The sequence below is a fragment of the Durio zibethinus genome, chromosome 12 (assembly GCF_047325235.1).
Source record: "Durio zibethinus cultivar Kanyao isolate XHJ-2024 chromosome 12, ASM4732523v1, whole genome shotgun sequence".
Taxonomy (NCBI): domain Eukaryota; kingdom Viridiplantae; phylum Streptophyta; class Magnoliopsida; order Malvales; family Malvaceae; genus Durio; species Durio zibethinus.
This window is the reverse complement of record NC_143173.1, coordinates 7,867,497-7,894,384: the sequence shown is the minus strand read 5'-3', so window position 1 is coordinate 7,894,384 and position 26,888 is coordinate 7,867,497. Positions and strand designations below refer to the sequence as shown.

The window sequence follows — 26,888 nt, the reverse complement described above, 5'->3', positions numbered from 1 at the left end:
ATCTTTATTTTATTCCTTCGTCTTAATTTTATTTATTTATTCATTTGTTTTAGGTTATCTTATTTATCTTATTTGTTTGTGTAAATAAAAAAGGCAAACCAAAAATATTGAGAAAATTAAAAAGGGGTCGGATATTAGCCATATAAAAAAAGGATAACTTGAGATTAAGATTAGGATTTGTTTTTTAGATAAATTTAAATTTTTGTGATTATAGACACCCAATCTATCTAGGGTCTACCTTTTTTATTAATTAAAAAAATAAAATAACTAAAAATGGAAAAAAAAAAAAAAGGATGGATGAATTGGTGTAAAATTGGGCTAAGGAGTTTGAGGCGGATTGGAAGAGATTGAATAGGACTAAAGTCCCAAGGAAATTGGGATTTCTATTCGGCTTTAGAGTCTGTAGTTTAGAACCCTATAAATAGACCCACCAATCACATAGAAAAAACACACAAAACAGAAGTAAACATAAGCCAAAAAAGGTGTTTCAAAGAGTAGAAGCAATTTAGAAATTTTAGGAATTTTTTTGAAATTTTTGGCGAATTGTTTTTTGGAAATTCCAAATTTTGATGGGTTTTTCGGTGAGGTTCATATTTTTCGATGGCTTTTTTCCAGTTTTAGGTGAATATTCAATTGGATTCTAGACGGGTAGAGAGAGAAGGAGAGGAAAAAATGAGAGGAAGAGAGAGGGAAAGAAGTAATCTGGGAAAAAACAAAAATTGGAGCCTTTTGTACTGATAAAAAATAATGTCATTCTGGGTGTTTTAGTCAAGATCCGTGCATTTTCATCTAGTAACCTAACCCGATCGTGACCCGGTCTTGTGACCCACGTCCCAACTAGACCCTATAGCCAAGCCAAGCCGAGTTGCTTTCCCGAACCGCGCTTCTAAGCCACTGTTTATATCTTGAGCTGAGCTGATCCAAGCCGTTCCTGTCAAGCCGTTTCCATTTTTTTGTATTTTGTATTATTTATTTATTTATTTTGTTTTTTTCCTTTACTTTTTTATGATTATTTATATATATTAAAAATAAAAAAAGGTAAAAAAATAAAAATTTTGGGAATAAATATTAATTATCCAATGATAGAATTTATAGAAATTTCAAATGGTAAATTTTTATAAAATTCTTAGGTGAGAAATTTTATCTAAATTTGTCCCAAATGGTAGAATAATTTAGATAAAGTTTCAATAACAATAATTAATATTTATTTTTCAACATAAAAAATAAATAAAAATATAAAAAAAATTTAGAATTAAATACAAATTACCCAAAGATGAGATTCTTAGAAATTTCAAATAGTAAATTCCTAAGAAATTTTTAGGTGAGAAATTTCCTCTAAATTTGACCCAATTATGGAATAATTTAGATGAAATTTCACTACAAATAATTGTATTCTTTTCCAAATAAAATTTGGTTGAAAATATGTTATCACTTTTCAAGGATGAGATTCTTAGGAATTTCAAATGGTAAATTCCTAATAAGTCTCTAGGTGAGAAATTTTCTTTAAATTTGGCCCAAATGGTGGAATAATTTAGATGAAATTCAATAAAAATAATTGTCATATTATTTTCTTTCCAAAAATAATAATAATAATAATAATAATAATTTCTAAATAGGCCTAAATGGTGGAAATTTTAGAAATTCAAAAAAGAAAATATTTCTAATTTGGCCCAAATGGTAGAATAATTAGATATATTTTTGATAAAATAATAATAATTAAATAGTTTTTCGACGACGGAGCCTCTTCAAGATATCAAATGAGATTCTTGAATACTCTTGAAGTGAGAAAATATTTCTAAGAATTCAACCAAATTTATGGAAGAATCTTAAGAATTATTTCCAATATTTGAACATTAAAAAATTTTAAACCATTAGAACCAAAACCTTAGGATGAATTTAAAAAAATATGGTACCATCCTTTGGATGAGCATGTGGGGGTGCTATAACCTTCCCCACATGTAACTGAACTCGTAAAACCTGTCTTGGTTAGTAGACCCTGTCTTGGTTAGTAGACCCGAGCCTATTCTTTTAGGGACCCTTCGTCAAGTTTAGGAGCTCTTTAAGAGGATAGATTTCTAAGGTGACCAATCACACCTAGTAAAAAATATTGGTAGTGACTCTATTCATTAGTTAAATCTAGCTATAGATTTACAGATCTATATGTTATGACAATTTGGCAACTCCACTGGGGATGCTAGAGAGTCAAGCCATAAACTTTTAAATTTGTCCTTTTCCTAAATCTAATAGTTTTAAATTATAATTATTTGCTAACATTTTTTTCTTTTTTGTTTCTTGTTTGATTTATGGAGGGTTGATAATTATATGTTCCTTCACACACACTATCACTTGCATTTGCATTACATGAGCTCTATACCCAGGCTTCATCCCTCTTAGGAGGGAATAAAGTACCTACGCTCTAAGATGATAATCTTCGTAATGGCTAGTGAACTACTCCTACTCAAATTGAATCTTTTCTATTGGTAGCCTATGATGGGTGAGGATTGGAATGCCTTACTAGTCTGTGATGGACGATGATGTAAGGAGTAATTTGAGGACCTTTTAGTGGTCAAAATCTCTTAACCCTGCACATAGTTCACCCTAAGAGGCCAACTTAAGATAAAGCCCTTCCTACCCGTCAATAGATATAACCCAAAATTAGGACACAAGAAGGAACAATTTGTTATTTAACCATTTTGTTTGATTTTGTGCATCACAACATTATCATATCATTCTATGTATCATTTTCATGATCATGTTTAACACTATCATTTGCATCATTCTCATTTAGGAAATATTTGTCATATAGCAGTTATTGATAAATCAGATCTCTCACTTACATCCATGGAAAGCCAATCAAAGTTTATATTAGTCTATTATGAGTCTGCTCATCAATTGAAAATCAAGTCAGATGAAAGTCAAAGAAAATAGGAAAATTGCTTACCTGAAGATTTCATCTCATCATTGCCTGAAAGAGTTCATCTTGAGCTACATCAAAATGATCTAGTTGACTTAAACAATGTCTGAGGATGCATGAGTAAAACAAGGCAAGAGGCATTTGAGAACAAATATGGAGACATAGCTTAATTGCTTCAAGTGGATGTGGACAATAATCTAATTAGAGCCCTCATTCATTTTTAGGATCTTTCTTATAGATGTTTCATCTTCAATAAAGCAGACATGGTTCCCATAATCGAAGAATATACGATCTTTCTTCATTTCAATTTGCCAAACCCAGACAAGATCTATTGGTCGAATAAGGTGGGCTATCGTAAAAAGTTGGTGTAGATGCTGGGACTTAGCTCGTCGTAAGTCGATACATGTGTCAAGGAAAAAGGTGAAAGTAAAGCTATCCCGTTGAGTTTTCTGTGAGATTTCATCGAAGGGCATATAGATGATGATCAAGGGTTAGTGGCTATGGCTATAGCTCTATATGGCTGGTGATCTTCCCAAAAGCCATCGGGTATGTCAATGTCGCAGTAATAAACTTTGTTGATCAGTTAGCATACCAAGTCAATGTAGCACCAACCATTTTAGCCGAAACCATTCGTTCTCTAAACTTTTGTCGTAGAAATGGTAAGGGTCAATTCAATGGGTGCCTACAGTTGCTTTATGTATGGATGAAAAGTCACATTGAATACAAAGAAAGCCAATTTCATAAATCATACCTTCATTCCAGTATCCCAATCAAAGAGTTTTGTTGTAGCACATGGCCTCAAGTAAAGTCAAAAGAAGAATGAGTTTTCTACTTTCGAACTCTTGATAGTCAAGAGATAGCTTGGAGAGCACCTTGGAGGTGTCATGACACAATGTTGTATAGTTGTGGAGATTAGCCATGGGTATTCCTATTAGGCCTATAGGGTGTCGTTGCTTATGCCCCAACTTTGGTGAGAAGACAATCAGGGTGTGAATAATTCATTCTAGAAACCTATGGACTTAATCAGTAGAAGTTCTCATTCACAGATAAAAGGGCATATAGAATAGTTGAAAATATCAAAAAGGCATGAAAGCAAACTACCAGGGTTAATCAAGGAAAGCTTACTTATGACATCACCCCATAATATAGTGTGTGGCATGCAAGAAGAGGGTAAGGACACTGTGCTTCCTAGTGAACAAATAGGTCACTCCTCAAAGCATATTTTTCAAGATCCTCTGCTCAAAATAAAAAAGGCTAAAAAAAAGCTTCAAATTGAGAAAGACGAGCTGAAACAAGAAAATAAACAACTGAAGTTAGAAATGGAAAAAAGTTCAAGGCTTCAAGAGCTGAAAATCCAAAGCTTTATAGAGTAGAAAGATTAGTGGAGAGCTTTATTCAATGATCTAGACATGACACATTCATCAGTCACACTCGAGCTTGCTCGACTTTTAAAGGAAAATGAATTATTAAAAGCAAGGGTGGAGAAAGAAAAAAAGGCCACTGCTAGGGCACACACACATAGTCAGATGCTATAAGAGATAGTAGATCGATACACAGCATAAGTAGAAGTACTATTTACTGAATGCAAAAGACAAGCTAAACAAAGTGAGTTGTGAAAAGACATGTGCACAGAAAAACAAAGGCATCTAAGGTATTTGTTCGATCAGCTATGCATTTCTACATATAAACATCAAAAATGGAAAAAAAGTGAAAGATTTGAAGGCTGTGGTGCAACCAGTAAGGCTCATGGGCGACAATTGCTTGATTTCCTGAATAAAGCACAAAATCATTTCCAGCAAGCTAGGAAGTTCATAAAGAGACATTAGAAGTAAAGGATGATGTTGCTTTGACTTTAATAGGATGTAATTTTAAAATTTTATTAAATAAATAAAGTTTTAGGTAAAGATTTCTTTTATCAATAATGGTGATGTGGTAAATATTAGTACATTTCATGCATACATTTGCATATCTAAACATAGTGCACATATTTTCTAATAATAATATAATTGTGGTACTCAAGGTTCAAGGATAGCTCTACCGAACAAAAACCCCACCCATCAATATAACACAAGAGCCAGAGCTAGACAAATGGAGTAAGATAACTCTCATCGACTTGAAAATATAGAAAAGGCACAAGAAAAGCTTGAAAATGAGTTGAGTAAGATTTTGGATGCTCTCAATAAGTTAAGCAAAGGAGAGAGGATAGAAGAGAACATAAGCCAACAGGGCCGTTCATCATAAGAAGTGACTGACCCTTTATATCCATCTGGTTTTAGTCCACCTCAAGCCTAATCTACACAAGAGGTTTCACCACAACAATTCACATATCCTACATATCCCAGATGCCATCAACTTCTAATCCAGGGCATTACCACAATGATGTGAATCCTGTTTTCACTAAAAAGGTAGTAGAATCGATTCAAGTTCCTTATTTGGATAACTGTAAGAAAAAGAGAAGGAAAAGGCAAAAGTGGAATCTCAGAAAAACTCAAAGATTAATATGTTAGAACAAAGGTTACGGGCTATGGAGGGAATTGGTTTTTATGGTTCTGTTGATGTTGCTGGACTTTGTTTGGTCCCAGATATGGTTATTCCTCCAAAGTTCAAAGTATTGAAGTTCAAAAAATATGATGGTACAAAGTATCCGAAGACTCACATTATCATGTATTGTCAGAAGATGGCAACCTATGCTCATAATGAAAAGCTGCTAATGCATGTGTTCCAGGACAACCTTACAAGCTCCGTTGCTAGGTGGTATGTCCAGTTGGATAAAACTCGCATCCATTCCTAGAGTGATATGGCCTATAACTTTATCAGTCAATACCGACATATCATAGATTTGGCTTTTGATCGCTTGTTTTTACAGAATATGAAAAAAAAGGTAAACGAGTCCTTTAAAGAATATGCCTAGAGGTGGAAGGATGTAGCCTCTTAAATGCAACCTCATCTCACTAAAAAAGAAACTACAGTGCTATTTGTTAGCACTCTGAAATCTTTCTATTATGAAAAGATGATAGGAAATGCAACAAAGAATTTCATTGACATGGTGATCTTTGGTGAAATTATTGAGAGCTATCAAGAATGGCAAGTTAAAGGAAGGAGATACATCTACCAAAAGAGCCTCAAAAAAGAAGGAGACTGAAGCTCAGGCTATGGGTTATGATAGATAATGGTTTAGGGGTTATCAGCCCTAGACACCATAGGGCTACTTTCAAAATTATTCCACTGTGAATAATGTTTACTAGTACTAGCTAAATCCGCAGCCACTCTACCCCTAAACCTATCGATCCTCTTTTAGATCTCAGATTGTCACATATGGCCCTAAGGCTCAACCTTCCCTAAGACCTCAAATCCATCCAGCTAGTCCTACAAGTGGTTTACGAGAGCAACAAACTACTCGCGAAAAGCTTGTATTTGATTCAATTCCTATGACATACATGGAATTGTATCAAGAGCTTTACAATAATCATCTAATTGCTCCCAACCAAGTAGAACCACCCAAGCCACTATACCTCAAATCGTATGATCCTATAGCCCATTGTGACTACCATTATGGTGTTACTGATCATTTCATCAAGAATTGCACTACCTTGAAACATAAAGTACAGAGATCGATCAATGATAGAATGATCAATTTTAATATAAGAGTGGTAGTTACATCAAATGTTAATGGTAATCCTTTGCCCAATCACAATGTGAATGCTCTAAGTAAGGAACAAGGGCATCATTTAAAAAAAAATTAGCAAAAATCAAGACCCCTTTCAGTCAGCTATTTGATGCTTTATGGAAAACTGATATGATACAACCAGTGAGTTCGCATAGTTACCATGAAGAGTATGTGTCAAATAACAATTGCAAGTACCATAGTGGGGCATCTAGCCATTCTATTGAGACCTGTGAACAGTTTTGCCAAAAGGTGCAAAAGCTCATGGATTTTTATCAAATTAAATTCTATGAGAAAAGTGAAAGTTCAAAGGATGCTGAAGTGTTTATGATCGACCAACCATCGAAATTATTTCCATGGCCGTTAACAATTTACTGTGGGGATAAGCCAAAGTCAACCATAGACAAGTTCATGCCTAGGTCAGTAACCTTAAAAGTCCCTGTTCCATTCCCTTATAAGAGCAATAGGGTTGTACCATGAAAATACGAGTATGACACAATAATCCAGGGGCAGGAAAAGAATGTCTCTAAACCTGATACTATCAAATAACTAGTATGAGGGACATCACCCGAAGTGGAAAATGCTATACTCCAGAGATGCTGAAGAGGGCTAGAAAAGAAAAAGCCAAGGAAGGTGGAGAAAGGAATAACCCAAAAATGTACCTGAAAAAGATTATCCAAAGCCAGTGTCAGAGAAAAAGGCTTATGAATTCCTAAAACTGATAAAATACAGTGAATACTCAGTGGTGGAGCAATTAAATAAGATGTTGGCACAAATCTCATTGTTATCATTATTATTGAATTCAAAACCACACCGGAATGTCTTGCTGAAAGTGTTGAATTAGGCATATGTGGCACATAATGTGTCTATTGAGTATGTGAATCACGCAGCTAGAAATCTAGTCATGCCAAATTACATATCCTTTAGTGATGAAGAGATTTTCCCAGAAGGAAGGGGAAGCACTAATGCTTTGCATATCAATGTTAATTGTAAAAGCCATATTATAGTTAAGGTCCTCATCGACAACAGATTTGCCATCAATGTCATGCCCATGTCAACTTTGGCAAAGCCACCTGTTGATTACTCACATATGAAAGATAATCAAATGATTGTCCGAGCATTTGACGGGACAAGGTAAAAAGTTCTGAGAGATATAGAGATGCCCTTGTAAATTGGGCCTTACACTTTCAATGTAAGATTCCAAGTAATAAATATCTTCCCATCTTACAGTTGCTTGTTGGGAAGGCCATGGATTCACATGGAAGGTGCTGTTCCTTCTACCATACACTAAAGGATCAAGTTAATGTGAAGGGTCAGTTAGTAGTAGTGTTTGGGGAAAAAGACATGCTGCTAACTCAACTCTTAAATGCTCCATATGTAGAAACTGTTGAAGAAGTGATGGAATATTTTTACTTATCTTTTGAGTTGTCAACTTTGTGGGTGAGGGACCTAAAAGCCAACTATATTTGAAGATAGTAATGTGTTAGGTCATTAATAAAGGCTGGTATCTTGAAGTAGGCTTGGGTAAAAATTTACAAGGGATAAAAGAGCCTCCGATAATGATGGATAATAGGGAGAGATTGAGTCTTGGTTATGAAACTGAAGACTGAAAAATTAAGGGACAACAAGCCAACAAGACAACAATGATCATCCCACACTTATATGAGACTTTTAGGCCTAGAGGATTCATGTACTCAGATGTAAAGGAAGATTTAGAACAAAGCATGAAAAAGACATTTACTGAGTTGTCCATCCATGCGATTGAAGATGAAAGTGGGTACAAGCCAGAAACATGGGTTCATCATTGTCCAACAGATTATGAGCTAAACAATTAGAGCATTATTGAGATGCTTACTATCCTTGATACTGATTCAATGTAATTAAACATCCCAATAGCTTATGCCAAAGCCTTGGGGTGGTATTTCTTGTTTGGGCCATTTATCTGTTATTATTTTAATAAAATTAGGATGGATACATTTTCATTCATTTCTTCTAATACTTTTTTTCCATTTTTCCCATACATTTTGCCAACATATCCCATTTCATTCAATTTCAGGTCCTTAAATGAACAGAAAAATAATCATGATAACGATCAAGGGGTTAATTTTAAAAAATCAATTAACACTGATGCACTTAATAATGAAGATGACTCTAAAGAATATGCTATCCCTCCAAACCTAATAAGGTTGATTGAGCAAAAAAGTAAACTAATTGAGCCTCATTAGGAAACAATTGAATTAGTGAATTTAAGAGATGAGGAGAATAAGAAAGAGGTTAAACTTGGCATGTCACTCCCGTCAATAGATAGACAATAGTTAGAAAATCTACTTCGAGAATTCATAGATGTGTTTGCTTGGTCTTATTAGGATATACCTGGGCTTAGTACAAAAATAGTAGAGCATAGACTGCCTTTGAAGCCAGACTAATACCAATCCAATAAAAATTGAGGTAAATGAAACCTGAAATGTTGCTAAAGATCAAAGAAGAAGTGATAAAGCAATTTGATGCAAGATTCTTACAGATGGCTAAGTATCCAGAATGGGTAGCCAATATTGTACCAGTTTATAAGAAGGATGGAAAGGTACAGATATGTGTAGATTATCATGATCTGAATAAGGCTAACCTAAAAGATAACTTTTTTTTACTTCATATTGACACGCTGGTAGATAATACAGCCAAGCATTCAATGTTCTCTTTCATGGATGGGTTCTTAGGATATAACTAAATAAATATGGCTGAAGATGACATGGAAAAAACCACTTTCGTGACCATGTGGGGAACGTTTTGCTATAAAGTCATGCCCTTTGGTCTAAATAATGCTGGGGTAACGTATCAAAGAGCAATGGTGATGCTCTTTCATGACATAATGCATAAAGAGATTGAGATATACATTGATGATATGATTGTAAAATCTTGAGAAGGCGAAAACCATGTTGCCAACCTCATAAAGCTATTTGAGAGGTTGAGAAAATTCCAACTCAAGTTGAACCCAGCCAAGTGCACCTTCGAAGCAAGGTCAAAGAAGTTGCTAGGCTTTGTGGTTAGTGAAAGAAAAATTGAGGTCAATCTAGATAAAATACGAGCCATTCAAAATTTATCACCTCCAAGCACACTAAAAAAAGTTTGAGGTTTTCTGAGAAGATTGAACTACATTTCTCGGTTCATATCTCAACTTACCTATAAGTGTGATTCCATATTTAAGCTCTTACGAAAGAGTAACCCTGGAGAATGGAATGAGGAATGCCAAATGACTTTTGATAAGATTAAGCAATACTTGTCAAATCTTTTAGTATTTGTACCACCTATTCTAGGGAGACCTTTAATTTTATATTTAACGGTATGTGAGAATTCAATGGGATGTGTGCTGGGGTAGCAAGATGAGTCTAGCAAAAGAAGAGAGCTATTTACTATTTGAGTAAAAAATTCACAGAATATGAATCCAAGTATTCCTCTTTGGAGAAAATGTACTGCGCATTAGTTTCGACTGCCAAAAGACTCAGACAATACATGCTCTATCATACCACCTGGCTTATAGCAAAACTGGATCCAATTAAATACATCTTTGAAAAATCTTTTCTGTTTGAAAAAATAGCTAGATGACAAGTAATGCTCTCAGAAATATGATATTATATATGTGTGCCAGAAAGCAATAAAAAGGAGTGCCATAACTAAGTTTCTCGCAGATCGTGCTGCTGAGAATTATGAACCGATAAGATTAAAATTTCCTAATGAAGATTTGATGACTATTTCCCAATTAAAAAAGGAAGGGCATGAAGAGAACCATTGGAAAATGTATTTTGATGGAGCTACTAATGCCTTGGGACATAAAATTAAAGCAATCTTGATTTCTCCAAAAGAACAATACTATCCTATAACAGCTAGGTTGAATTTTAATTGCACAAACAATATCGCTGAATATGAGGCATGTGTCATGGGTTTGCAAGCTACTATATATAGAAAAATTAAAGCATTAAAAGTGTTTAGAGACTCAACTTTAGTTATATATCAATTGAAAGGAGAATATGAGACAAGAGATTCGAAACTCATTCTATATTGCAAGTATATCCTTAAGTTGATCAAGCAGTTTGAAGATATTCAATTTAATCATTTACCTCAGGAGGAGAATTTGATTCCTGATGCCTTGGCTACTTTAACAACAATGGTTTAAATTAATGATAGCGATGACATTCAGCCCATCAAGTTAGATGTCAAGGATATACCGACTCACTACTCTAATGTAAAAGAGAAAGAGGATAGGAAGCCTTAGTATTATAATATCTTACAGTATATTAAGAATCAACAATACCCTACCCAAGCAACTGAGAATGATAAAAGGGTTATTCAAAGACTAGCCATGAGTTTTTTCCTGGATGGAGATGTTCTCTACAAAAGAAACCATAACCAAGTATTGTTGAGATGTGTAGATAAGGATGAGACAAAGAAAATTATCAAAGAAGTGCATGATGGAATATGTGGGGCACATGCTAATAGACATATGATGGCATGACAGATCATGAGAACAGGGTATTATTGGTTGACAATGAAGAGCAATTGCATTGATTATGCATAAAAATGTCGTAAGTGTCAAATTTATGCTGATAAGATTCATGCTCTACCATCTACTTTACATGTTTTGGCACCACCCTAGCCATTTTTTATGTGGGGCATGGATGTCATTGGTCCTATCACCCCAAAAGCTTTTAATAGGCATAAGTTCATTTTTGTGATGACAGATTACTTCACGAAATGGGTGGAAGCAGCATCATTTGGAAATGTGACATGATCTGTGGTCTGTAAGTTCATAAAGAGAGAAATCATTTACAGATATGGACTTCTAGAGAGAATTATTTTAGATAATACCAAAAATTTGAATAACAAGATGATACAAGAAGTATACGTTTAATACAAGATCAAGCACCATAATTCAGCACTATATCGATCAAAAATGAATGAGACAGTTGAGGCAGCAAACAAGAATATAAAAAGAATTCTTGAAAAAATGACCGAGACCTGTAAAGCCTGGCATGAGAAGTTGCCATTTGATATGCATGCATATCGAACATCAGTGCGTACTTCTACTAGGGTAACTCTATTTTTTTTATTTATGGGATAGAAGTTGTACTGCCAATGAAAGTAGAGATCCCATCTTTAAGGGTTCTAAAATAAGTTAAATTGGAAAAGGCTAAATAGATTAAAGAGTATTATGAACAGTTAAATCTTATCAAGAAAAAGAGATTGACAGCATTGTGCCATGGTCATTTATATCAAAGAAGAATGATGATGGCTCACAATAAAAAATTATGACCTCATTGTTTCTGAGAAGAGGAGCTAGTCTTGAAAAGAATTCTCTCAAGTTAGCACAACAATAGAGGGAAATGGACTCCGAATTGAGAATGGCCATATGTCATGAAACGAGCTTTCTCTAGTGAAGCATTGATATCAGCTGAGATGGATGGAAATAATTTACCTCATCCTACAAATTTTAAGGCTGTGAAGAAGTACTATGCTTGAGAAAAAACTAAAAAAATGAAAAAAAAAAAGAGAACTCAAGGCGAAAATCCCAAAAGGGCAGTTTGAGTCAAAAGAGGGTTTATCTAAGTTGAAAACCTGAAAAGGCAACTTAGATAAGGAGAATACATCATTGAATTTAAAAGTCCATTAGCAAATGGTTAGCATGATCTGAGGAGCTCTAAATTATTGACTGCATTAGGTGGTTGATTTTTTAAAAAAAGATTTCAAGATATGTTATCATGATTGTCTGATTGTTTATTTTTGGGCTTTGACCCCATACCCATTTTGTAATTCTTTCTTTTCCAACTGGCCAAGTTTGCTAATAAAAGACATTTCATTTTATTCTTCATGTGTCTCTTTTATTGATTATTTCCTAGCCATTCTTACTCATTTCTCTTCAATACCTTACAATAGAGGAAATGTATGAATGCATTCTTACTTTTTGAGATTAAAATAATGATTGATAAATGAATAATAGCATGAAAGATTTTTTTTACATTACATTAGAAAGGTTGAGAATGATAAAGGCAATTTTAAAATGTTCAGCTCTTGACAAGGACATTGAATTTGGAAAGAGATTTCTTGAAAAAGAGAATATGAAAATTTAATGAGAGAGATTATTGAGAATTACATTGATTTGGTCTTAGTACCTAAAGAGTGAAGGGTTCAAGCCCTAAGAAAAGAGCTTAAGAAATTTGAGTACCACAATTAGTTAAAATTTCATAACATAGACATTCATTAAGAAAGCAATTGCATCATTGATCATGACATTCATTACATGCTAAATTTTGAGTTTGGAAGTCATCTAAGAAGGAAATTTTGAATCTTTGGATGAAGGCTTTAAAGGTGAAATTGTAAATTGTCAAAGAAAAATCTTTGAGTTCTTCAATGAGAATTTTTTTAAGAAATCCTCAAATAAGAATTTTGGAGTTTTCAGATGAAAATCTTCAAGTTTCAAATGGAAATCTTTGAGATAAGCAACTGTGAAATTTATTGGATGCAAGTCTTACAATTTGAAAATGCGAATCTTAAGACCTTGCAAATTTGGATTTTGGCAAAATTGATATTTTAAGAATCAAATTTCAGTAAATTTTGGCAAAGCTAAAAGGTTCTTGCGAATCTGAACCTTTAAATTGCAAACTCAAATTGTGAATCTTTGAGTTTCCATCAAACATGATTTATGACTCCTCTGGACATGATTGTAGAGGAGCAATTTCTTTTTCCAAAGTTCTGTTGCCTCTATTTAGAGGAGCAATTTACTTTTCCAAAGTTCTATTCCCTCTGTTTAGAGGAGCAATTTATTTTTTTCAATTTATTTTTTCAAAGTTCTGTTGCCTCTGTTTAGAGGAGCAATTTATTTTTCCAAAGTTCTGTTGCCTTTATTTAGAGGAGCAATTTACTTTTTCAAAGTTTTGTTGCCTCTATTTAGAAAAGCAATTTATTTTTTCAAAGTTTTGTTACCTCTATTTAGAAGAGCATTTTATTCTTTCAAAGTCGTTGAGTCTTTGTTTAGAGGAGCTTTGTTTACTTTTTAAAAAAATAAAAAGAAAGAAAAAACAAAGTGTGTTGAGATGATTGGGTTGTCTATGTCTTTACACAATTCCTGTTTCAAAAAAAATACATAAAGAGGGGTAGCTGTAGACACCCAATCTGTCCGGGGTCTATTTTTTTTATTAATTAAAAAAATAGAATAAATAAAAATGAAAAAACGAAAAAAAATGATGGATGAATTGATGTAAATTTAGGCTAAGGAGTTTGAGGCGGATTGGAAGAGATTGAATAGGACTAAAGTCCCAAGGAAATTGGGATTTCTATTTGGCTTTGGAGTCTGTAGTTTAGAACCCTATAAATAGACCCACCAATCACATAGAAAAAACACACAAAACAGAAGTAAACATAAGCCAAAAAAAGTGTTTCAAAGAGTAGAAGCAATTTAGAAATTTTAGGAATTTTTTTAGAATTTTTGGTGAATTTTTTTTTGGAAATTCCAAATTTTGATGGGTTTTTCGGTGAGGTTCATATTTTTCGATGGCTTTTTTCTAGTTTTCGGTGAATATTCAATTGGATTCTAGACGGGTAAAGAGAAAAAGAGAGGAAAAAATGATAGGAAAGAGAGAGGGAAGGAAGCAATCTGGGAAAAAACAAAAATTGGAGCCTTTTATACTGATAAAAAATGACATCATTTTGGGTGTTTTAGTTAGGATCTGTGCGTTTTCATCTAGTAACCCGACCGCATCGCTACTCGATCAAGTGACCCGCGTCCCAACCAGACCCTATAGTCAAGCTAAGCCGAGCCGAGCTGCTTTTCTGAGCTGTGTTTCTAAGCCACTGTTTGTCTCTTGAGTTGAGCTGATCCAAGCCACTCCTGCCGAGCCGTTTCTATTTTTTTGATATTTTTTATTTATTTATTTATTTATTTTTAGTTTTTATGATTATTTATATATATTAAAAATAAAAAAGGTAGAAAAATAAATATTTTGGGAATAAATATTAATTATCCAATTATAGAATTTATAGAAATTTCAAATGATAAATTTCTATTAAATTCTTAGGTGAGAAATTTTATCTAAATTTATCCTAAATGGTGGAATAATTTAGATAAAGTTTCAATAACAATAATTAATATTTATTTTTCAACAAAATAAATAAATAAAAATATAAAAAAATTTTGGAATTAAATACAAATTACCCAAAGATGAGATTCTTAAAATTTTCAAATGGTAAATTCCTAAGAAATCTCTATGTAAGAAATTTTCTCTAAATTTGGCCCAAATAGTGAAATAATTTAGATGAAATTTCAATACAAATAATTGTATTCTTTTCAAAATAAAATTTGGTTGAAAATATGTGATAATTATCCAAGGATGAGATTCTTAGGAATTTCAAATGGTAAATTCCTAATAAGTCTCTAGGTGAGAAATTTTCTTTAAATTTGGCCCAAATGGTGGAATAATTTAGATGAAATTTCAATAAAAATAATTGTCATATTATTTCTTTCCAAAAAAATAATAATAATAATAATAATAATAATAATAATTTCTAAATAGGCCTAAATGGTGGAAATTTTAGAAATTCAAAAAAAGAAAATATTTTTAATTTGGCCCAAATGGTAGAATAATTAGATATATTTTTGATAAAATAATAATAATTAAACATTTTTCTGATGACAGAGCCTCTTCAAGATATCAAATGGGATTCTTGAATACTCTTGAGGTGAAAAAATATTTCTAAGAATTCAACCAGATTTATGGAAGAATCTTAAGAATTATTTTCAATATTTAAACATTAAAAAATTTGAAACCATTAGAACCAAGACTTTAGGATGAATTTAAAATAGTATGGTACCATTCTTTGGATGGGCATGTGGGGGTGCTATAACCTTCTCCACATGTAACTGAATTCTCGAACCCTATCCTGGTTAGTAGACCCAAACCTATTCTTTTAAGAACCCTTCATCAAGCTTAAACGCTCTTTAAGAGGATAGATTCTTTAGGTGACCAATCACACCTAGCAAAAAAGATTGGTGATGACTCCATTTATTTATTAAATCTAGCTATAGATTTACAGATCTATATGTTATGACAGTGATAATTCAATTTTTAAATTTGTGATTTTAGATGAGTTGAAATCCTTATCGATTTTCCTTTATAAATAAGTTAAGTATTCAACAAAACAAGCAATAAGTAGAAAACAATCAAGCAAAAGAGTAATAAAAATTTTTCATTTTGACAATGACGTTTGGAGAAATTTAGTGTTTTGGAATTTTTTATTTGTGAGAAATTAGTGTTATTGGAGGATTCAATAAGCTTAAAAGGTCCAAATTAGTGTTTCTAACGTTTTTGAAAATTTTTGAAGATTCTAAAAAAAAGTTTGAGTTTTTTTATAAACTTGAATTTTTTGACGAAGATTCTGGCAAATTTTGCAATTTTCAATGACTTTTCCAACAATTTGAATTTTTCAATGACCATTTAAATTTTTTGGCATTAATTTTCAGATCATGATTAGACTTGCCATCATCGGTGTTGAAATTTTAGAGAGAAGATAAAGAAAACTGAGGAAGAGAGAGAAATGATAAAGCAAAAATTGAAGAAAAGGTTTTGTTTGGACTATTTATACCATTGCCAAACGATGTTGTTTTGCCTTTAAAAATTTTGCAAGATCCACACATTGACCTGTTTTCAACTTGACCTATTCCGCAAGTTTTTCCCTTTTTTTTTTCTTTTTTCATTGTATTTGTTTATTTTATTTATCTCTTGTTTTTATATTTTTTATTTATTTAATATATTTTGTATGATTACATTTTTAGGAAAATTATTATTATGAGAGGTAATTCTAAATTAAAAATAAATAAATAAAGGTTAAAAAAGCTTTAATAAAATTTTGAAAATAAATTATAATTATTTGAAGATGAAATTCTTAAAAATTACAAATAAATAATTTTTTAGGAAATTTTTAGGTGAGATTTTTCTAAATTAGATCCAAATGGATGAAAATTTAGATAAAATTTCAACAATAGCTAGTATTTTTTTTCAAAGTAAATAATAATAATAATAATAATAATAATAAACTTTAAAAAATTTAGGGAATGATAGTAATTATTGAATGATGAGATTTTTAAAAATTGCAAATGGTCTATTCTCTAAAAATTTGGTAAAGAATTTCTTTAAATTTAGTCTCGAATGGTGGAATAATTTAGATGAAATTTTAATAAGAGTAATTTTATTCATTTTCAAATCAAATACTAAAATATAACTTATAAGTTTGTTTGAAAATATATAGCAATTATCCAAGAATAAAATCCCAATAAAATCATAAATGGGTGATTTTCAAGTAAAAATATTTTCTAAAATTTAACTCAAATGGTAGAAGAATTTAAATAAAAAATAATTGGCAATTTTATTTTCAATCAAAAAATTAAGAAATAAATAAGAAGATTCTTTAAAATCGTGTATTCTAAATTTGATTCAAACGGTGAAGAATTTAGATATATTTTCAATACAATAAAAAAAATTAAAAAAGCTTACAAAAATAAAGAATAAATTTCGAGGATAAATTTTTTAATAATTGCAAACAAATGATTTTTTTAAAAAATTTCTAAGTGAAAAAATATTTCTAAATTTGGTTCAAATTGGGGGAAGTTTTAGTTATGTTTTCAATAAAGTAAAATTAAACAAAAATATACAAATGATTAATTTTTTTGACAACAAAATCTCTTCAAGAAAACAAATAGAATTTTTGAATACTTTTGAGGTGAGAAAATATTTTTAAGAATTCTGCTAGATTAATAGAGAAATCTTAAAAATTATTTTCAATATTTAAACATTAAACTTTAATAGAAAACCATTAAAACTAAAGATTTTTAGAATAATTTAAAATTAAGTGGTACCGTCTTTTAAACAAGTGTGTGAGTGTGTTATAACTTTTTTCATACCTAATCAAACTCCTAGACTTAGTTTTGAAATATAAATAAAAACTTATTTTTTTAGAAACCCTTAATCAAGCTTAAGACTTTCTTAAAGGAATAGATTCACTTAGGTAGCCAATCATACTTATATTGAAAAAAGATTTGTGATGATTTCTCTTATTATATCTAACGATAGGTTTAGAGACTTATATGTATGATAAACCATAATCTAACATCAATGCTAATGAATCCCACCTATTTTAAAAACATAAAACTCAAAATCATTTGCTATCCTTTGTTCAAGAAACTATCTTGTTGTTGATTCACACTTTTCCTCATTGCCTTAGTTGCAAAAAATAAAATACTTATATTCTATATTATAACATGCTTTTATCATTTTTTTTAATAATTTTCAACAATTACATGTTCTACCATATAACTTTATCAAAAGTGTATAGTGAATTTGTTTTTATATTTTTACAAATTTTTTAGTATATGGAAAGATGTTTATTAAAAAGAACTATAATCATTTTATTTTTTAAATAAATTAATTAAAAAATATTTAAAATATTTAACTAAATATATAAATAGTTTATAATAAAAAATCTTATAAAATATTAAGTAAATAAGTTATTTTTATATTTTCATGTCTATTATATGTTATTCACGTGTTATCAAAAAATAATATATTAAAATATATTATTAGCTAATTTAAAATTCTTCTAACCAAATACAAAAATCTTATATTTACTAAGGTTAACAAATCATAGAAATCACTCGTTCTCTTTCAATATAACTTTTTCTTTTGAAATCTAGTTAGAAGCCACGAATCAAATATCCTTTTATTATTTTTCCCTCGATGGCTAATTTTGAAAAATGAACATTCAAACCCAATTTTTTCATATGAAAAATATTATAATTATCATTGAATCAATTGTTCGGAATGTAAGATTAATACATTATTATATAAATATTTATCATAAGGAGGTTGACAAAATTATAGAGATCAAGGGCAGTTTGTTTTAAGCTAAGAATGAAGCATATGGCAAAAAAGGAGAGAATTAATTTTATTATGATCTTTGAAAACATCTGTCACGTATATAACAGCTTTAGATATATGGCCTAATATATTTATGGGACATCAAATAGTAGGTTCGTCAATTTGTTTCAAGGAGAGACACAGCCCTTATCCATAGAGAGTTGACATTTACATGGTTCATCAATCATCAATTTTCACGTGAAAATACCCGTCCTTGCTGGGTCGTAGAGCAAGATGGTTCTTCTATTAAGTGGTTGAGCTGGCCTTGAATTGTTCCTGTATTGCTGGGAGAAAAAAAAAAAGAGAAGAAATAGACAAGGCAGATTCAAATTTCAATTCAAGGAAAACATTTTAATTTCTTGTAAACATGTGTACGATATGTGCGGCATTTGCTTAAGTTTCCAAGGCAATTAGATTGCTTCTTGGATATGCTTTCATGTATTCTCTAAGTGATTTTCCCAAACAAAATTGATTGTACACTGTTCATTGCTTCTTGGATTACTCCAAAATTCTAAAAATGTCTTAAGGAAAAGACATAAGACATCGGAAACTTAACCAGATTTGAAGCTTTGCTTGGTATTGTGCACAAAAAAAGTGGAGAAATGAAACATTAAAAGAAAATAAAAATGAAAAGATGTAAAACATTTTTCTTTGTTGGTGTGGTGTGTGCTTGGTTGGAAAGATAAAAGAGTTGAAAAAAAATATATTTTTGTTTTATTCATTGCTTGATAGAGTTAAAAAATAAAAGGAAACAAATTAAAATTATACCATATTATCATTATAACTTTTTATAAATTAAGATGAAAAAGAAAATTTTAAATATGATGGATAATTTTGAAAATATGCAACACATTACATCTCTCTTTTTTTCCCTCCTTTTTTCTTTTTTTTTTTTAAATTTTTACTGATTTGTTTTTGTTAATAAATGTCAAAAATAATAATTTTTTCAATTTTCTTTCTTCTCATTTTTTTCCTACTAAACACCCCTAAAATTAATTTTCTATCCAGCTTTTCACCATCTTCCATCCATCTTTCTCTTTTTCACTTCACCGAACACAACCTAAATCTCCTAATATTCTGAATTTTATACAAACTTTATGTTGATTTATTTGTTGATTTTTCTACTAGACGCACGTTATTAATGGTTATTACATTATAATTATAAGTATTGCTATTATAAAAATTCAAAAAATTTAATTGATTCATATAATTATTTTTAAAAAATAACATCTAATATATTTAAATTTTAAATTTTAACTTTTGTAATCTCTTTTCGATCCTCATACTACAGCTTCTATGTAAGAAAGAAATTGCTAATACACATAATGTCATTTTCATATGAGAAAATTTCGAATTCATGATGGGTTGCTAAGTAATTTAGGATTTAGAAAGACTTACTGGAGGAAGGGCATTCCTTATTGCTGCAACTTGAAGCCAGGAGGCCATCTTGTTCTTTAATTATAATTATGATCATAAGAATACGTTAGTGAGAATCCAATGAGTGAACGGTGGGCAAAAATAAGCAAATAGGATGCAAATTGTTGAGAAAAAGACCTGTTGGAAGACTGTCCAAACCACGCCCTCTGAGCATGAAGGAGTTGTAAGTGAACCCATGTATCGATAATACCTTCTGCCAGGAATTCCAATGCTTACTGGGTTAACACGCCCTAGTTGTCTCTCTCCGAGTCCAAGAGTTATTATGGACCCAAACAGCTGCTTTCAAAACATAGCAAGGGCATAAAAAAAATTAATTAAAACAATAATAAGAAAAATCAAACCCAATAAAACTATATAATATTGAGATTATCGATTAACACAAGAAATTCTATACCGTAAAGAATAACACTGAATAACCCAGGAACAAAATGTTGCCATACCCTAAGAAGGAAGGGATCAGGTAGGCCATATCGGTAAAGAATTGCAACAACCGCAATCCGATTTTGAGCGCTACGATGAACTATGTGAAGCTCCAAGGGCAACCTGTAAACAAAATATATGAAAAATGTTGCTTTGGACTTTGACAAAATAGAAAAGGAAAGAAAGTGATTTCAGTATAAATCAATTGATTTTTTCAACGGCAAAGGCAATTAGAAAATAACAAGAATAGCAAGCAATTGAAATTTAGAAAAAATTATATATATATATATATATTTATGAGATCAGAATAATTGAAGATATGTATACCTGGTTCCATTGAAAGTGTGCTCTGAGGGTGAATGCCAATGACAGTTAACCACTCTATACACAATCCCATTTATGGTAATGCTTCCAGCATTCCCTAACCATATTACCTGAGTAATAACAAACAATCAATTACTAGGGGGTCAGTTTGATGTTGTCCAAACTTTGAATCGGTTTATTTATCTTACAACTTATAATTTCAGCATGTGCTTAATTAAATACAATAAAATAAATAATTTGATACATTGTCAATTGAGTTATTTGATTTTATAAGCGAAATTGAAAAATTAACACATTTATTTTTTGATATATCTTAAAAAATATGTGACATCTTATAATTTTGTTTGTAAAGTTCAAAAATTTTATTGTCATTGTAAAATAATTTATTTGGTCAATTATCAAAATACTTACTAATATATATATATATATATATATATATATAAAATATTACCGCAACATCTTCCGTCCTATTCCTCAAAACAGCAGGAGCGGATGCGTAGTTCCTTTGCAAATCTCCCAATTGAGAACGAACATGGACTGTTCCAATATTGATAGGAGATTGCTCTTGTCCAACGCTGCAATTTCTCCATTCTGGTTTGAGTGAGCCCCAACGCGACGGCCCCCTGCCTGTTCCTTCGTCGTAATTAAATTCATGCTCTGTCCCACCCCAAACCCCGAAGCAAGAGATATTCAATAATTCTGATGATTTCATGGATTCTAAATATATAAAATCCTAATATATGTTGCTAAAAGCTGCTATTTTTGTAGCTTATCTTAAACTTGGAACAAAAAATAAAAATATATATATTTCAGCTTCATAAAATCTCCAAATTTTCAAAGTCCAAAATTTTTAAAATCTTTGAATGATCAAGGCCTATTTAGTTATTGTCAACAAATTAAACTGTAAGAGAAATGAAATATATATATATATATATATATATAATTCAATGAAAACATCATGTAATCAAGGATAAAATTCAAATCCTCCTTCCATCTCAATTTGTCCAAACCCCAAAAAAAATCAAATATCAAATATATTAAATATTTTGAATAACAAAAAATATATATATAAAGAAATTTTTAAAAAAATATATGTTTTTTATGCAAAAAAAAAAAAGTTTTCAACATTCTAGTATTCTACATCATATGGTGAATTGAGAGAGTATAATACAAGTTAAATTTAAAATTTTATTCAATTGATTCATATAATTATTTAAAAAAATAATAATAAATTTGAATTCGAATTTCAAAATCTGCAATTCTATATCATATGGTGAATTGAAAAGGTATAATACATGTTAAATTTAAAATTCAATTTAATTTATTCATATAATTATTTTTAAAAGATAATAACAAATTTAAAATTCGAATTTCAACACTTGCATTCTCTATTCTCAAATTACGATTTTTTATGTACTAAAAAAAATTTGCCTGCACTTCTTAACAAAGTTAAGTTTTAATAATTGAACCCCGTCTGCTTAAATATCTTCATATGCACGAAAAAACAAAAAAGAAACCTGAATGAGTTTTCTTAAGTTAAGGTGATATTGATAAAGTGAAAATTTTAGTATTAATAAATTGTGCTAAGCTTAAATTATTGAAAATTTTAAGCACTAAACTTATACTATGAAAATAATTTAGTATGCTTCTAAAAATTAAAGATAAATATATGATTAAAGATTTTACATCTAATAAGAATTAAAAATGAAAAAGAATTTGATTGAATGTTACAAAGGTAGGGTTTAATTAATGAGAAATTATTTAATACAATGTAGTTAAATTTTTTAATTTCACAAACAAAGTTAGAATTAACACATTTAAATAGTCTTTAGATTGTGTAACAAAAAGAAATATTTGATTGAAAATATTCCATTAATTAAGTAGTCTCTAGATTGTGCAACATGATTTGACCTAAAATGTGATAGCCTCCCTTTACCTAAACTTTTATATGCCAAAAAAGTATTTATTTTAATAACTTTAAATTTTGATGATTCTTGCATCTAAAAAATAATTTAAATAATGATCTCAATTTGAGATATAATGGTAATAGTGCTTAAACTTTTTATTCTATTTTTATTTACTTCATACACTTCATATAAGATCAGAAGAGAAATCTTATATATCCTATATAAATATATAAAAATTAAAACCTCTAATAAAAAGGAAATAATTTGATATGGATGGTCTATATTTCTAACATATAGATAATCTACAAAATTTACATATATTCAAAATTAATTAAGCTTTTCAAATTTAAAATTTAGAATTTAATAATAAAATAAATTTAATTTCAAATATCTTATTTCCATTATTATAAAACACATTCAATTATTCTTATTAATACATAAAGAAAGAATCTTATTTATTTTTAATGACTAATTGACTAAAATAAATTAAGAACCAAATCAAAAGTAATAATATTTAAATTGAGGGTAATTTATACTTGACAATTAAAATATATTCAATGTGCTTGGGAGAAATGAAAAGAAAGATTTTGAAATTAGTATAATAATGATAATAAAATTAATTTGATTTGATATACTAAAATTAATTTTAGTTGATTGATCATTTATTAATCATTTTAAAATCAATGTATTAAATATATATATATATATATATATATATACATATGTATAGCTTAAAAGGATGAGCCAATAGGTTATGTTTAAAAAAAAACTGAAAATTATTTTTTTAATAAATATAATTAAAGAATTGAATATTTATAATTGAAAAAAAAAAGACATAAAATTATTTTATTTATTAATAATGGCAATCAAAGTGTTAATACCTTTCATATGAAATTAATGAGAGTGATTTATGGTAAATAATAAAAAAAATGTAATCAATTTAGTTTTTAGAATTATTGTTTAAATTAAAAATGTATCAAATAAAATAAATATATTTATTAGAGAAAACATAACATTTTTTAAGACTGTCCACATATAAAAAATCTAGACCATTAGCATTTTTAAAAAATATGAAAATTTTTTAAAAAAATTTAAAAATTGTTTACATTTTCCAAAAAATTAAATAATTCTAAATTCTAAAAACTTTTAAAAAAATTCTTGAAATAAAAAATTAAAAAAAAACTTAAAAATTTAACAACAATCCAAAAATTCAAACATTTTTTGGGAAAATTACAAAAAAAAAATTAAAATTGTAAGATTCAAAAAAAATGAAAAATTTTGAGAATTTTTAAAAAAAATTTTGCAGTTTTTTTAAAATGTTATATTTTTCAAAAAAAAAAATATATTTTTTTATTTTAAATATTTTTAAGTTTTTGTGATTTTTTTTTAATTTTAAGAAAAATTTATTTTTATTAAAATCTTCAATTTTTTAATTTTTGAAAAATTTTGGATTTTTTTTTAATTTTGAGATTTTTTGAACATTTTTAAGTTTCCTTAATTTTTTTAGAAATTTTTAAAATTTTTAAAATTTTTAAAATTTTTAGAATTTTAATGAACTTTTTAAGTTAATATATAATATTTAAAGTTAAACTTAGGAACTTTCAAATTCCAACAACCTCCTATTATTGTATTTGTTTAATGAACTTTTATATGTATCACAAAAATTATATATTAATAGCTTTATTTTAAATAGAAATTCATTTGATTTCATGTGTTGAAAAAACCTAAAAATTTAGAGGCAATTGAATATACATCTAGCAAAGTATTTGACTAGCTTCTTCGCATCCTTGAAGGTTATTTTATTTCTTGTTTGTATGGGCTATCTTTAGAGACCAGACACATGTACAGCTAATGTTTTGCTGCAACCTAATTTAATTGGTGTTCTTGGAGGATGTGTGTTTGCTGAATAAAAAAAAAAAAAAAACAAGATAAAGTAAACAATTTTCTGCTTTGCTGATTGCCATGTATGCTTGTATTCAATGATATCAATGCGTGATTTTTGTTTTTGAGAGATGAAAATTTTAAATTTTACTACGTCTATAGCATAATCTCCAAATATATGTCATTAGTACAGGCTATATATAATATTAATTAGTTATTTTGTCTTTCAAATGCCGAAGACTTCCCTTATTCCCATAACAAAAAAAAAAAATTAAAAGAGAATCAATTTCTCTCATGCATGTAGTAATTAATCAAAGAACAAATTAACCTTTCAAAAAAAGTATGAAAGTAAAAAAAAAAATGAAAGACAAGATGACAAGGAAAGGAAAGAAAAACAACAAACAACATGCTTCCAAGTCAGTTAAAAATATGATAAAAATGATGATGTTGCAGCATAATAATGTTATTTAAAACATAAGAAATAAAAGAAAGAATATGTATATACCCACAGACTGAGATTGAGAGCAAGAGGAGAGAATGAGAGAAGAAAAAAGGAAAAACCCAAAGGCAAAGAAGTTTCTATTGCTGCACTTCATGGCTTGGTTTCTTTCATCTGTCTCTACTCTCATCCATCAAATTGCTGCCTCAATTCCATCGGCTTAGCAATCAGCTAGCAGTATTAATAAAAGGGCAGGTGCAGCTGCAAGTGTATGTACGGACGAGTGTTCGGCCTGATCCCCTTTGTATTAGTCCAAATAATCTTCTTTTGGTTACAAACAATGCTTTTTGACTTGAAGCCTTAAATACATCTTCTTTTACATTAATAATAACAATAATGAGAACAAATTGAGTTGGAGACTAACAAAAGAAAATTGTAAGTAGAGAATCATTATTTTTAATCCATTATTATTTTCTACTAAACTTTGTAAACTAATTAACTATAATTTGGGTGGGGCAACAATCTCCTAAGAATCTAATCAAGTGGAATTTATTGATGTAATTTTTATTTTATTAGGTAAATAATTTCATCTTAGTGTATTTATTTTATTAGGTAAGTAATAATGATAATTTATATAAAGATGTAATTAAAGTCGATAATTAAGTTGGTCTAACTTATTAAAGCAATAGTTTGGCACCACTGTATGGTTAATGAAGTGATACTAGAATCAACTTCTCAATTCTAACTTCAATTGTAATCCAAAAAATAGTAATAATTTAGCAATAAATAAAAGTAATAATTTGGCAATGACTTAAAGTCGAATTAAATTATCAAATTTCGCCATGAAAACTTCATTACTTGTCAAAACTTTATGTGGACTAGGATTAATTAATGAATGGATAATTTTATCAGAAAATGGATCTTATTATCTAGACAAACCACAAATTTTGTTTTTCTAGTTTCTATTATTTTTTTAACCAGTTTTCATTTTTAGGGTTTTTAGAATTTCGTAAGCCTCTCTTTTCCCTTCCTATTTTTCTATATTATCCAATTTTCCATAAAAATGGCAATTTTAGTTCTTCAATTCCACATATATAGTGGGTGGAAGAAATGTTGGAAATTTTATTTTGGACAAATGTAATATAATTGACAAATTTATTTTGGATATCACGAGGTTGAGTGCAGAAGAATATCATGGATTTAAAGAAGAGTCTTGAATCTCACATCAAACATAATAGGAGGGTCATTGAGGTATAAAAAGGTTCACACCACATCAACCTTGTGAGGTACTTTTTGTAAGATAAAATCGTAAGGTCAATGAGTCAAAGTGGACAATACCTCACAAAGGTGTGAACCGTGATAGGAAGGCTAATCCGGAACGTTAGATGAGTGGATGCCCGGATCCCGAAGCTGTGCAAGTTCAAAGCTTAAGTCTCGACCTGTGACAAGTAATATCAGAGCCAGTCCTAAACCGTTCGATCCACGCCAAGCACCTCAATTGAGATAGACAGGGTGGTCAGCCTTCATGACGAGGGCGTCACGAGATTGGATGCAAGAAAATGTCATGGATCTAAGAAAGAGTCCTGAATCTCACATTGACCATAATATGAGGGTTACTATGATATAAAAGGATTCACACCACCTCAACCTTGTGAGGCACCTTTTGTAGGATAAAATCGTGAAACTATAGGGGATCAAAGCGGACAATACGTCACAAGAATGTGAACCGTGATAGGAAGACTGATCTAAGACGTCGGATGAGTGTATGTCTGGATCCCGAAATTACTCGAGTTCGAAACTTAAGTTTCGATGCATGATAAATGCATGTATAATTAGTTAGGGGACTATGATTGTTTTTAAACCATGAGTATATTCATGATTTATTTTGGGGGGGGGGGGGGGAGAGGGGGGCAACCGAATTAAAAAATTTTCATTGGGAAAATAAAAA

General features: G+C 29.9%; 1 protein-coding gene across 1 annotated transcript; it reads right to left on the bottom strand.

Moving 5' to 3' along the window:
- Positions 1-18,439: 18,439 nt before the first annotated feature.
- LOC111297093 (alpha carbonic anhydrase 4-like) lies at positions 18,440-25,391 on the bottom strand. The gene is made up of 7 exons (XM_089741609.1): positions 25,007-25,391; positions 21,165-21,370; positions 20,717-20,823; positions 20,410-20,512; positions 20,087-20,245; positions 19,931-19,984; positions 18,440-18,816 (listed from the first exon to the last, which is right to left on the bottom strand). The coding sequence occupies exons 1-7, from the start codon at positions 25,128-25,130 to the stop codon at positions 18,727-18,729; spliced, it is 843 nt and encodes a 280-aa protein (XP_089597735.1). The 5' UTR covers positions 25,131-25,391; the 3' UTR covers positions 18,440-18,726.
- Between the last annotated feature and the right edge of the window lie 1,497 nt (positions 25,392-26,888).

Bases quoted from the DNA above. Each gene is read 5' to 3' on its own strand.
- LOC111297093 (XM_089741609.1), bottom strand. From the start codon at position 25,130: ATGAGAGTAGAGACAGATGAAAGAAACCAAGCCATGAAGTGCAGCAAT. The intron at 20,824-21,164 runs GTAATATTTTAT...GTTATTACTCAG, and splicing joins ATAGGACGGAAGATGTTGCG to GTAATATGGTTAGGGAATGC. The intron at 19,985-20,086 runs GTCTTTTTCTCA...TTATAATTAAAG, and splicing joins TTTGGACAGTCTTCCAACAG to AACAAGATGGCCTCCTGGCT.